This window comes from Taudactylus pleione, unplaced genomic scaffold (assembly GCF_031769625.1).
Source record: "Taudactylus pleione unplaced genomic scaffold, aTauple2 ptg003137l, whole genome shotgun sequence".
Taxonomy (NCBI): domain Eukaryota; kingdom Metazoa; phylum Chordata; class Amphibia; order Anura; family Myobatrachidae; genus Taudactylus; species Taudactylus pleione.
This window is the reverse complement of record NW_028287496.1, coordinates 940,031-952,703: the sequence shown is the minus strand read 5'-3', so window position 1 is coordinate 952,703 and position 12,673 is coordinate 940,031. Positions and strand designations below refer to the sequence as shown.

Genomic DNA, 12,673 nt, shown 5'->3' with positions numbered 1-12,673 from the left:
TGGCCAGGGTCAGTGTAATAATAGTATTGGGGTCCCCAGGACTGGGGTGGGGTGGCCAGGGTCAGTGTAATAATAGTATTGGGGTCCCCAGGACTGGGGTGGGGTGGTCGGGGGCAGTGTAATAATAGTATTGGGGTCCCCAGGACTGGGGTGGGGTGGTCGGGGTCAGTGTAATAATAGTATTGGGGTCCCCAGGACTGGGGTGGGGTGGTCGGGGTCAGTGTAATAATAGTATTGGGGTCCCCAGGAGTGGGGTGGTCAGGGTCAGTGTAATAATAGTATTGGGGTCCCCAGGACTGGGGTGGGGTGGTCGGGGTCAGTGTAATAATAGTATTGGGGTCCCCAGGACTGGGGTGGGGTGGTCGGGGTCAGTGTAATAATAGTATTGGGGTCCCCAGGACTGGGGTGGGGTGGTCGGGGTCAGTGTAATAGTAGTATTGGGGTCCCCAGGAGTGGGGTGGGGTGGTCAGGGTCAGTGTAATAGTAGTATTGGGGTCCCCAGGACTGGGGTGGGGTGGTCGGGGTCAGTGTAATAGTAGTATTGGGGTCCCCAGGACTGGGGTGGGGTGGCCGGGGTCAGTGTAATAGTAGTATTGGGGTCCCCAGGACTGGGGTGGGGTGGCCGGGGTCAGTGTAATAGTAGTATTGGGGTCCCCAGGACTGGGGTGGGGTGGTCGGGGTCAGTGTAATAGTAGTATTGGGGTCCCCAGGACTGGGGTGGGGTGGCCGGGGTCAGTGTAATAGTAGTATTGGGGTCCCCAGGACTGGGGTGGTCGGGGTCAGTGTAATAATAGTATTGGGGTCCCCAGGACTGGGGTGGGGTGGCCGGGGTCAGTGTAATAGTAGTATTGGGGTCCCCAGGAGTGGGGTGGGGTGGCCGGGGTCAGTGTAATAATAGTATTGGGGTCCCCAGGAGTGGGGTGGGGTGGCCGGGGTCAGTGTAATAGTAGTATTGGGGTCCCCAAGACTGGGGTGGGGTGGTCGGGGTCAGTGTAATAATAGTATTGGGGTCCCCAGGACTGGGGTGGTCGGGGTCAGTGTAATAATAGTATTGGGGTCCCCAGGAGTGGGGTGGCCGGGGTCAGTGTAATAGTAGTATTGGGGTCCCCAGGACTGGGGTGGTCGGGGTCAGTGTAATAATAGTATTGGGGTCCCCAGGACTGGGGTGGCCGGGGTCAGTGTAATAGTAGTATTGGGGTCCCCAGGACTGGGGTGGGGTGGTCGGGGTCAGTGTAATAATAGTATTGGGGTCCCCAGGACCGGGGTGGGGTGGCCAGGGTCAGTGTAATAGTAGTATTGGGGTCCCCAGGAGTGGGGTGGGGTGGCCGGGGTCAGTGTAATAGTAGTATTGGGGTCCCCAGGAGTGGGGTGGGGTGGCCAGGGTAAGTGTAATAGTAGTATTGGGGTCCCCAGGACTGGGGTGGGGTGGCCAGGGTCAGTGTAATAGTAGTATTGGGGTCCCCAGGACTGGGGTGGCCAGGGTCAGTGTAATAGTAGTATTGGGGTCCCCAGGAGTGGGGTGGGGTGGCCAGGGTCAGTGTAATAGTAGTATTGGGGTCCCCAGGAGTGGGGTGGGGTGGCCAGTGTAATAGTAGTATTGGGGTCCCCAGGACTGGGGTGGGGTGGCCAGGGTCAGTGTAATAGTAGTATTGGGGTCCCCAGGACTGGGGTGGGGTGGCCAGGGTCAGTGTAATAGTAGTATTGGGGTCCCAAGGAGTGGGGTGGGGTGGTCGGGGTCAGTGTAATAGTAGTATTGGGGTCCCCAGGAGTGGGGTGGGGTGGCCAGGGTCAGTGTAATAGTAGTATTGGGGTCCCCAGGACTGGGGTGGGGTGGTCGGGGTCAGTGTAATAGTAGTATTGGGGTCCCCAGGACCGGGGTGGGGTGGCCAGGGTCAGTATAATAGTATTGGGGTCCTCAGGACTGGGGTGGGGTGGCCGGGGTCAGTGTAATAATAGTATTGGGGTGCCCAGGACTGGGGTGGGGTGGCCGGGGTCAGTGTAATAATAGTATTGGGGTCCCCAGGAGTGGGGTGGGGTGGCCAGGGTCAGTGTAATAATAGTATTGGGGTCCCCAGGAGTGGGGTGGCCAGGGTCAGTGTAATAGTAGTATTGGGGTCCCCAGGAGTGGGGTGGGGTGGCCAGGGTCAGTGTAATAGTAGTATTGGGGTCCCCAGGAGTGGGGTGGCCAGGGTCAGTGTAATAGTAGTATTGGGGTCCCCAGGAGTGGGGTGGGGTGGCCAGGGTCAGTGTAATAGTAGTATTGGGGTCCCCAGGAGTGGGGTGGGGTGGCCAGGGTCAGTGTAATAATAGTATTGGGGTCCCCAGGAGTGGGGTGGGGTGGCCAGGGTCAGTGTAATAGTAGTATTGGGGTCCCCAGGACTGGGGTGGGGTGGTCGGGGTCAGTGTAATAGTAGTATTGGGGTCCCCAGGAGTGGGGTGGCCAGGGTCAGTGTAATAGTAGTATTGGGGTCCCCAGGACTGGGGTGGGGTGGTCGGGGTCAGTGTAATAATAGTATTGGGGTCCCCAGGACCGGGGTGGGGTGGCCAGGGTCAGTGTAATAGTAGTATTGGGGTCCCCAGGAGTGGGGTGGGGTGGCCGGGGTCAGTGTAATAGTAGTATTGGGGTCCCCAGGAGTGGGGTGGGGTGGCCAGGGTAAGTGTAATAGTAGTATTGGGGTCCCCAGGACTGGGGTGGGGTGGCCAGGGTCAGTGTAATAGTAGTATTGGGGTCCCCAGGACTGGGGTGGCCAGGGTCAGTGTAATAGTAGTATTGGGGTCCCCAGGAGTGGGGTGGGGTGGCCAGGGTCAGTGTAATAGTAGTATTGGGGTCCCCAGGAGTGGGGTGGGGTGGCCAGTGTAATAGTAGTATTGGGGTCCCCAGGACTGGGGTGGGGTGGCCAGGGTCAGTGTAATAGTAGTATTGGGGTCCCCAGGACTGGGGTGGGGTGGCCAGGGTCAGTGTAATAGTAGTATTGGGGTCCCCAGGAGTGGGGTGGGGTGGTCGGGGTCAGTGTAATAGTAGTATTGGGGTCCCCAGGAGTGGGGTGGGGTGGCCAGGGTCAGTGTAATAGTAGTATTGGGGTCCCCAGGACTGGGGTGGGGTGGTCGGGGTCAGTGTAATAGTAGTATTGGGGTCCCCAGGACCGGGGTGGGGTGGCCAGGGTCAGTATAATAGTATTGGGGTCCTCAGGACTGGGGTGGGGTGGCCGGGGTCAGTGTAATAATAGTATTGGGGTGCCCAGGACTGGGGTGGGGTGGCCGGGGTCAGTGTAATAATAGTATTGGGGTCCCCAGGAGTGGGGTGGGGTGGCCAGGGTCAGTGTAATAATAGTATTGGGGTCCCCAGGAGTGGGGTGGCCAGGGTCAGTGTAATAGTAGTATTGGGGTCCCCAGGAGTGGGGTGGGGTGGCCAGGGTCAGTGTAATAGTAGTATTGGGGTCCCCAGGAGTGGGGTGGCCAGGGTCAGTGCAATAGTAGTATTGGGGTCCCCAGGAGTGGGGTGGGGTGGCCAGGGTCAGTGTAATAGTAGTATTGGGGTCCCCAGGAGTGGGGTGGGGTGGCCAGGGTCAGTGTAATAATAGTATTGGGGTCCCCAGGAGTGGGGTGGGGTGGCCAGGGTCAGTGTAATAGTAGTATTGGGGTCCCCAGGACTGGGGTGGGGTGGTCGGGGTCAGTGTAATAGTAGTATTGGGGTCCCCAGGAGTGGGGTGGCCAGGGTCAGTGTAATAGTAGTATTGGGGTCCCCAGGACTGGGGTGGGGTGGTCGGGGTCAGTGTAATAATAGTATTGGGGTCCCCAGGACCGGGGTGGGGTGGCCAGGGTCAGTGTAATAGTAGTATTGGGGTCCCCAGGAGTGGGGTGGGGTGGCCGGGGTCAGTGTAATAGTAGTATTGGGGTCCCCAGGAGTGGGGTGGGGTGGCCAGGGTAAGTGTAATAGTAGTATTGGGGTCCCCAGGACTGGGGTGGGGTGGCCAGGGTCAGTGTAATAGTAGTATTGGGGTCCCCAGGACTGGGGTGGCCAGGGTCAGTGTAATAGTAGTATTGGGGTCCCCAGGAGTGGGGTGGGGTGGCCAGGGTCAGTGTAATAGTAGTATTGGGGTCCCCAGGAGTGGGGTGGGGTGGCCAGTGTAATAGTAGTATTGGGGTCCCCAGGACTGGGGTGGGGTGGCCAGGGTCAGTGTAATAGTAGTATTGGGGTCCCCAGGACTGGGGTGGGGTGGCCAGGGTCAGTGTAATAGTAGTATTGGGGTCCCCAGGAGTGGGGTGGGGTGGTCGGGGTCAGTGTAATAGTAGTATTGGGGTCCCCAGGAGTGGGGTGGGGTGGCCAGGGTCAGTGTAATAGTAGTATTGGGGTCCCCAGGACTGGGGTGGGGTGGTCGGGGTCAGTGTAATAGTAGTATTGGGGTCCCCAGGACCGGGGTGGGGTGGCCAGGGTCAGTATAATAGTATTGGGGTCCTCAGGACTGGGGTGGGGTGGCCGGGGTCAGTGTAATAATAGTATTGGGGTGCCCAGGACTGGGGTGGGGTGGCCGGGGTCAGTGTAATAATAGTATTGGGGTCCCCAGGAGTGGGGTGGGGTGGCCAGGGTCAGTGTAATAATAGTATTGGGGTCCCCAGGAGTGGGGTGGCCAGGGTCAGTGTAATAGTAGTATTGGGGTCCCCAGGAGTGGGGTGGGGTGGCCAGGGTCAGTGTAATAGTAGTATTGGGGTCCCCAGGAGTGGGGTGGCCAGGGTCAGTGTAATAGTAGTATTGGGGTCCCCAGGAGTGGGGTGGGGTGGCCAGGGTCAGTGTAATAGTAGTATTGGGGTCCCCAGGAGTGGGGTGGGGTGGCCAGGGTCAGTGTAATAATAGTATTGGGGTCCCCAGGAGTGGGGTGGGGTGGCCAGGGTCAGTGTAATAGTAGTATTGGGGTCCCCAGGACTGGGGTGGGGTGGTCGGGGTCAGTGTAATAGTAGTATTGGGGTCCCCAGGAGTGGGGTGGCCAGGGTCAGTGTAATAGTAGTATTGGGGTCCCCAGGACTGGGGTGGGGTGGTCGGGGTCAGTGTAATAGTAGTATTGGGGTCCCCAGGACCGGGGTGGGGTGGCCAGGGTCAGTATAATAGTAGTATTGGGGTCCTCAGGACTGGGGTGGGGTGGCCGGGGTCAGTGTAATAATAGTATTGGGGTGCCCAGGACTGGGGTGGGGTGGCCGGGGTCAGTGTAATAATAGTATTGGGGTCCCCAGGAGTGGGGTGGCCAGGGTCAGTGTAATAGTAGTATTGGGGTCCCCAGGAGTGGGGTGGGGTGGCCAGGGTCAGTGTAATAGTAGTATTGGGGTCCCCAGGAGTGGGGTGGCCAGGGTCAGTGTAATAGTAGTATTGGGGTCCCCAGGAGTGGGGTGGGGTGGCCAGGGTCAGTGTAATAGTAGTATTGGGGTCCCCAGGACTGGGGTGGGGTGGCCAGGGTCAGTGTAATAGTAGTATTGGGGTCCCCAGGACTGGGGTGGGGTGGCCGGGGTCAGTGTAATAATAGTATTGGGGTGCCCAGGACTGGGGTGGGGTGGCCAGGGTCAGTGTAATAATAGTATTGGGGTGCCCAGGACTGGGGTGGGGTGGCCAGGGTCAGTGTAATAATAGTATTGGGGTCCCCAGGACTGGGGTGGGGTGGCCAGGGTCAGTGTAATAATAGTATTGGGGTCCCCAGGACTGGGGTGGGGTGGCCAGGGTCAGTGTAATAGTAGTATTGGGGTCCCCAGGAGTGGGGTGGCCAGGGTCAGTGTAATAGTAGTATTGGGGTCCCCAGGAGTGGGGTGGGGTGGCCAGGGTCAGTGTAATAGTAGTATTGGGGTCCCCAGGAGTGGGGTGGGGTGGCCAGGGTCAGTGTAATAGTAGTATTGGGGTCCCCAGGACTGGGGTGGGGTGGCCGGGGTCAGTGTAATAATAGTATTGGGGTGCCCAGGACTGGGGTGGGGTGGCCAGGGTCAGTGTAATAATAGTATTGGGGTGCCCAGGACTGGGGTGGGGTGGCCAGGGTCAGTGTAATAATAGTATTGGGGTCCCCAGGACTGGGGTGGGGTGGCCAGGGTCAGTGTAATAATAGTATTGGGGTCCCCAGGACTGGGGTGGGGTGGCCAGGGTCAGTGTAATAGTAGTATTGGGGTCCCCAGGACTGGGGTGGCCAGGGTCAGTGTAATAGTAGTATTGGGGTCCCCAGGAGTGGGGTGGGGTGGCCAGGGTCAGTGTAATAGTAGTATTGGGGTCCCCAGGACTGGGGTGGGGTGGCCAGGGTCAGTGTAATAGTAGTATTGGGGTCCCCAGGAGTGGGGTGGGGTGGCCAGGGTCAGTGTAATAATAGTATTGGGGTGCCCAGTACTGGGGTGGGGTGGTCGGGGTCAGTGTAATAGTAGTATTGGGGTCCCCAGGACCGGGGTGGGGTGGCCAGGGTCAGTATAATAGTAGTATTGGGGTCCTCAGGACTGGGGTGGGGTGGCCGGGGTCAGTGTAATAATAGTATTGGGGTGCCCAGGACTGGGGTGGGGTGGCCGGGGTCAGTGTAATAATAGTATTGGGGTCCCCAGGAGTGGGGTGGCCAGGGTCAGTGTAATAGTAGTATTGGGGTCCCCAGGAGTGGGGTGGGGTGGCCAGGGTCAGTGTAATAGTAGTATTGGGGTCCCCAGGAGTGGGGTGGCCAGGGTCAGTGTAATAGTAGTATTGGGGTCCCCAGGAGTGGGGTGGGGTGGCCAGGGTCAGTGTAATAGTAGTATTGGGGTCCCCAGGACTGGGGTGGGGTGGCCAGGGTCAGTGTAATAGTAGTATTGGGGTCCCCAGGACTGGGGTGGGGTGGCCGGGGTCAGTGTAATAATAGTATTGGGGTGCCCAGGACTGGGGTGGGGTGGCCAGGGTCAGTGTAATAATAGTATTGGGGTGCCCAGGACTGGGGTGGGGTGGCCAGGGTCAGTGTAATAATAGTATTGGGGTCCCCAGGACTGGGGTGGGGTGGCCAGGGTCAGTGTAATAATAGTATTGGGGTCCCCAGGACTGGGGTGGGGTGGCCAGGGTCAGTGTAATAGTAGTATTGGGGTCCCCAGGAGTGGGGTGGCCAGGGTCAGTGTAATAGTAGTATTGGGGTCCCCAGGAGTGGGGTGGGGTGGCCAGGGTCAGTGTAATAGTAGTATTGGGGTCCCCAGGAGTGGGGTGGGGTGGCCAGGGTCAGTGTAATAGTAGTATTGGGGTCCCCAGGACTGGGGTGGGGTGGCCGGGGTTAGTGTAATAATAGTATTGGGGTGCCCAGGACTGGGGTGGGGTGGCCAGGGTCAGTGTAATAATAGTATTGGGGTGCCCAGGACTGGGGTGGGGTGGCCAGGGTCAGTGTAATAATAGTATTGGGGTCCCCAGGACTGGGGTGGGGTGGCCAGGGTCAGTGTAATAATAGTATTGGGGTCCCCAGGACTGGGGTGGGGTGGCCAGGGTCAGTGTAATAGTAGTATTGGGGTCCCCAGGACTGGGGTGGCCAGGGTCAGTGTAATAGTAGTATTGGGGTCCCCAGGACTGGGGTGGGGTGGCCAGGGTCAGTGTAATAGTAGTATTGGGGTCCCCAGGAGTGGGGTGGGGTGGCCAGGGTCAGTGTAATAGTAGTATTGGGGTCCCCAGGACTGGGGTGGCCAGTGTAATAGTAGTATTGGGGTGCCCAGGACTGGGGTGGGGTGGCCAGGGTCAGTGTAATAATAGTATTGGGGTGCCCAGGACTGGGGTGGGGTGGCCAGGGTCAGTGTAATAATAGTATTGGGGTCCCCAGGACTGGGGTGGGGTGGCCGGGGTCAGTGTAATAATAGTATTGGGGTGCCCAGGACTGGGGTGGGGTGGTCGGGGTCAGTGTAATAACCATGGAGAGGTGACACCAATAACTGTTACTATGGGAAATAATGGGAGGAGCCAGCAGGGCGGACACGTGACGCGGAAGATTCCTGCTCTCCAGCAGACATGTGAGGGCGGAAGTTCCCAGTGTGCCCCGCGGTGAGGGCGGAAGTTCCCGGCGTTCCTGTCAGCTGCTGGAGCCGGGTTGGGGGATGCTCGGACTCCGGGGAGAGCGGTGAGGGGACCGGATAGATGGAGGCGGAGAGTATGGAGGAGGATCCCAACCACAACCACTGGGAGCTGCGGCCCGAGTCTCCCCCGGACCCCGAGTACTGCCGGAGAGCCCGAGACTGCGGCCCCGGGAATAAGGGGCTCCTGGGGATCAGCTCCAGCACGTCCAAGTTCCGTGAGTGGCCCTAATCCAGTATAAGTGGCCCCCGGGTCCCTGTCTGTGTGTACCCGGCCCCAGCTGTCTGTACAGGGGGTGACATTAGCTGCTGGTTACTCTCAGGCACAGGAGTACCTCCCTTTATTCTCAGTCTGTGTATATGTGGCCCCCGGGGCCCTGTCTGTGTGTACCCGGCCCCAGCTGTCTGTACAGGGGGTGACATTAGCTGCTGGTTACTCTCAGGCACAGGAGTACCTCCCTTTATTCTCAGTCTGTGTATATGTGGCCCCCGGGGCCCTGTCTGTGTGTACCCGGCCCCAGCTGTCTGTACAGGGGGTGACATTAGCTGCTGGTTACTCTCAGGCACAGGAGTACCTCCCTTTATTCTCAGTCTGTGTATATGTGACCCCCGGGGCCCTGTCTGTGTGTACCCGGCCCCAGCTGTCTGTACAGGGGGTGACATTAGCTGCTGGTTACTCTCAGGCACAGGAGTACCTCCCTTTATTCTCAGTCTGTGTATATGTGGCCCCCGGGGCCCTGTCTGTGTGTACCCAGCCCCAGCTGTCTGTACAGGGGGTGACATTAGCTGCTGGTTACTCTCAGGCACAGGAGTACCTCCCTTTATTCTCAGTCTGTGTATATGTGACCCCCGGGGCCCTGTCTGTGTGTACCCGGCCCCAGCTGTCTGTACAGGGGGTGACATTAGCTGCTGGTTACTCTCAGGCACAGGAGTATCTCCCTTTATTCTCAGTCTGTGTATATGTGGCCCCCGGGGCCCTGTCTGTGTGTACCCGGCCCCAGCTGTCTGTACAGGGGGTGACATTAGCTGCTGGTTACTCTCAGACACAGGAGTACCTCCCTTTATTCTCAGTCTGTGTATATGTGGCCCCCGGGGCCCTGTCTGTGTGTACCCGGCCCCAGCTGTCTGTACAGGGGGTGACATTAGCTACTGGTTACTCTCAGGCACAGGAGTACCTCCCTTTATTCTCAGTCTGTGTATATGTGGCCCCCGGGGCCCTGTCTGTGTGTACCCGGCCCCAGCTGTCTGTACAGGGGGTGACATTAGCTGCTGGTTACTCTCAGGCACAGGTGTACCTCCCTTTATTCTCTGTCTGTGTATATGTGACCCCCGGGGCCCTGTCTGTGTGTACCCGGCCCCAGCTGTCTGTACAGGGGGTGACATTAGCTGCTGGTTACTCTCAGGCACAGGAGTACCTCCCTTTATTCTCAGTCTGTGTATATGTGGCCCCCGGGGCCCTGTCTGTGTGTACCCGGCCCCAGCTGTCTGTACAGGGGGTGACATTAGCTGCTGGTTACTCTCAGGCACAGGAGTACCTCCCTTTATGCTCAGTCTGTGTATATGTGGCCCCCGGGGCCCTGTCTGTGAACCCAGCCCCAGCTGTCTGTACAGGGGGTGACATTAGCTGCTGGTTACTCTCAGGCACAGGAGTACCTCCCTTTATTCTCAGTCTGTGTATATGTGACCCCCGGGGCCCTGTCTGTGTGTACCCGGCCCCAGCTGTCTGTACAGGGGGTGACATTAGCTGCTGGTTACTCTCAGGCACAGGAGTATCTCCCTTTATTCTCAGTCTGTGTATATGTGGCCCCCGGGGCCCTGTCTGTGTGTACCCGGCCCCAGCTGTCTGTACAGGGGGTGACATTAGCTGCTGGTTACTCTCAGACACAGGAGTACCTCCCTTTATTCTCAGTCTGTGTATATGTGGCCCCCGGGGCCCTGTCTGTGTGTACCCGGCCCCAGCTGTCTGTACAGGGGGTGACATTAGCTGCTGGTTACTCTCAGGCACAGGAGTACCTCCCTTTATTCTCTGTCTGTGTATATGTGGCCCCCGGGGCCCTGTCTGTGTGTACCCGGCCCCAGCTGTCTGTACAGGGGGTGACATTAGCTGCTGGTTACTCTCAGGCACAGGAGTATCTCCCTTTATTCTCAGTCTGTGTATATGTGGCCCCCGGGGCCCTGTCTGTGTGTACCCGGCCCCAGCTGCCTGTACAGGGGGTGACATTAGCTACTGGTTACTCTCAGGCACAGGAGTACCTCCCTTTATTCTCAGTCTGTGTATGTGTGGCCCCCGGGGCCCTGTCTCTGTGTTCCCGGCCCCAGCTGTCTGTACAGGGGGTGACATTAGCTGCTGGTTACTCTCAGGCACAGGAGTACCTCCCTTTATTCTCAGTCTGTGTATATGTGGCCCCCGGGGCCCTGTCTGTGTGTACCCGGCCCCAGCTGTCTGTACAGGGTGTGACATTAGCTGCTGGTTACTCTCAGGCACAGGAGTACCTCCCTTTATTCTCAGTCTGTGTATATGTGGCCCCCGGGGCCCTGTCTGTGTGTACCCGGCCCCAGCTGTCTGTACAGGGGGTGACATTAGCTGCTGGTTACTCTCAGGCACAGGAGTACCTCCCTTTATTCTCAGTCTGTGTATATGTGGCCCCCGGGGCCCTGTCTGTGTGTACCCGGCCCCAGCTGTCTGTACAGGGGGTGACATTAGCTGCTGGTTACTCTCAGGCACAGGAGTACCTCCCTTTATTCTCAGTCTGTGTATATGTGGCCCCCGGGGCCCTGTCTGTGTGTACCCGGCCCCAGCTGTCTGTACAGGGGGTGACATTAGCTGCTGGTTACTTTCAGGCACAGGAGTACCTCCCTTTATTCTCAGTCTGTGTATATGTGGCCCCCGGGGCCCTGTCTGTGTGTACCCGGCCCCAGCTGTCTGTACAGGGGGTGACATTAGCTGCTGGTTACTCTCAGGCACAGGAGTACCTCCCTTTATTCTCAGTCTGTGTATATGTGGCCCCCGGGGCCCTGTCTGTGTGTACCCGGCCCCAGCTGTCTGTACAGGGGGTGACATTAGCTGCTGGTTACTCTCAGGCACAGGAGTACCTCCCTTTATTCTCAGTCTGTGTATATGTGGCCCCCGGGGCCCTGTCTGTGTGTACCTGGCCCCAACTGTCTGTACAGGGGGTGACATTAGCTGCTGGTTACTCTCAGGCACAGGAGTACCTCCCTTTATTCTCAGTCTGTGTATATGTGGCCCCCGGGGCCCTGTCTGTGTGTACCCGGCCCCAGCTGTCTGTACAGGGGGTGACATTAGCTGCTGGTTACTCTCAGGCACAGGAGTACCTCCCTTTATTCTCAGTCTGTGTATATGTGGCCCCCGGGGCCCTGTCTGTGTGTACCCGGCCCCAGCTGTCTGTACAGGGGGTGACATTAGCTGCTGGTTACTCTCAGGCACAGGAGTACCTCCCTTTATTCTCAGTCTGTGTATATGTGGCCCCCGGGGCCCTGTCTGTGTGTACCCGGCCCCAGCTGTCTGTACAGGGGGTGACATTAGCTGCTGGTTACTCTCAGGCACAGGAGTACCCCGTCGCCTTACTCTGCCCCTGTCCCGGGTGACGACGTCCTGACCTCTCCTCTTCTCTCCTAGTGATGAATGTGATCACAGTGGACGATTACAAGAGCACCTACTGGCCCAAACTGGAGAGCGCCATTGATCAGCTGCTGACGCAGAGTCCCGGAGATTATATTCCCATTTCCTATGAGCAGATATACAGGTGATACCCAGGGCTGGGCGTGGGTGGGATACAACGCCCCCTGTGGCTGGTACTGTATGCTGACATGGTGTAGGAATGAAGCATGTATACATAAAGTAGTTTCCCTCTTGTCTCCTTACAGCTGTGTATATAAATGTGTCTGCCAGCAGCACTCAGAGCAGATGTACAGCGATCTCATGTGTAAGATCACACAGCATCTAGAGAGAGTTTCTCTAGAGCTCCAGGTGAGTTCTCCACATCCTCCTGTCACCTTCTCCAAAGCCTTTCTCCCTCCGTTATCCTGCTAGTTACTACTGCGCTCTGTGATGTCACTGGTACCTAGTGATGGGATAGGCTGCACTCTCAGTGATGTCACTGGTACTTAGTGATGGGATAGGCTGCACTCTCAGTGATGTCACTGGTACTTAGTGATGGGATAGGCTGCACTCTCAGTGATGTCACCGGTACCTAGTGATGGGATAGGCTGCACTCTCAGTGATGTCACCGGTACCTAGTGATGGGATAGGCTGCACTCTCAGTGATGTCACCGGTACCTAGTGATGGGATAGGCTGCACTCTCAGTGATGTCACTGCTTCCTAGTGATGGGATAGGCTGCACTCTCAGAGATACCTAGTGATGGGATAGGCTGCACGCTCAGTGATGTCACTGGTACCTATTGATGGGATAGGCTGCGCTCAGTGATGTCACTGGTACCTAGTGATGGGATAGGCTGCACTCTCAGTGATGTCACCGGTACCTAGTGATGGGATAGGCTGCACTCAATGATGTCAGTGATACCTAGTGATAGGATAGGCTGCTCTCTGTGATGTCACCGGTACCTAGTGACGGGATAGGCTGCACTCTCAGTGATGTCAGTGGTACCTAGTGAGGGGATAGGCTGCACTCT

The 12,673-nt window shown here is 57.9% G+C and overlaps 1 protein-coding gene across 1 annotated transcript in view; it reads left to right on the top strand.

The window, feature by feature from the left end:
- Positions 1–7,974: 7,974 nt before the first annotated feature.
- Positions 7,975–12,673, top strand: part of CACUL1 (CDK2 associated cullin domain 1) — a 32,346-nt gene continuing 27,647 nt past the window's right edge. The window contains exons 1-3 of the mRNA XM_088466438.1: positions 7,975–8,240; positions 11,660–11,786; positions 11,908–12,010. Coding sequence (XP_088322564.1) covers positions 8,087–8,240; positions 11,660–11,786; positions 11,908–12,010 — 384 coding nt within the window. The 5' untranslated portion in view covers positions 7,975–8,086. The remainder of the gene's footprint in view (positions 8,241–11,659; positions 11,787–11,907; positions 12,011–12,673) is intronic.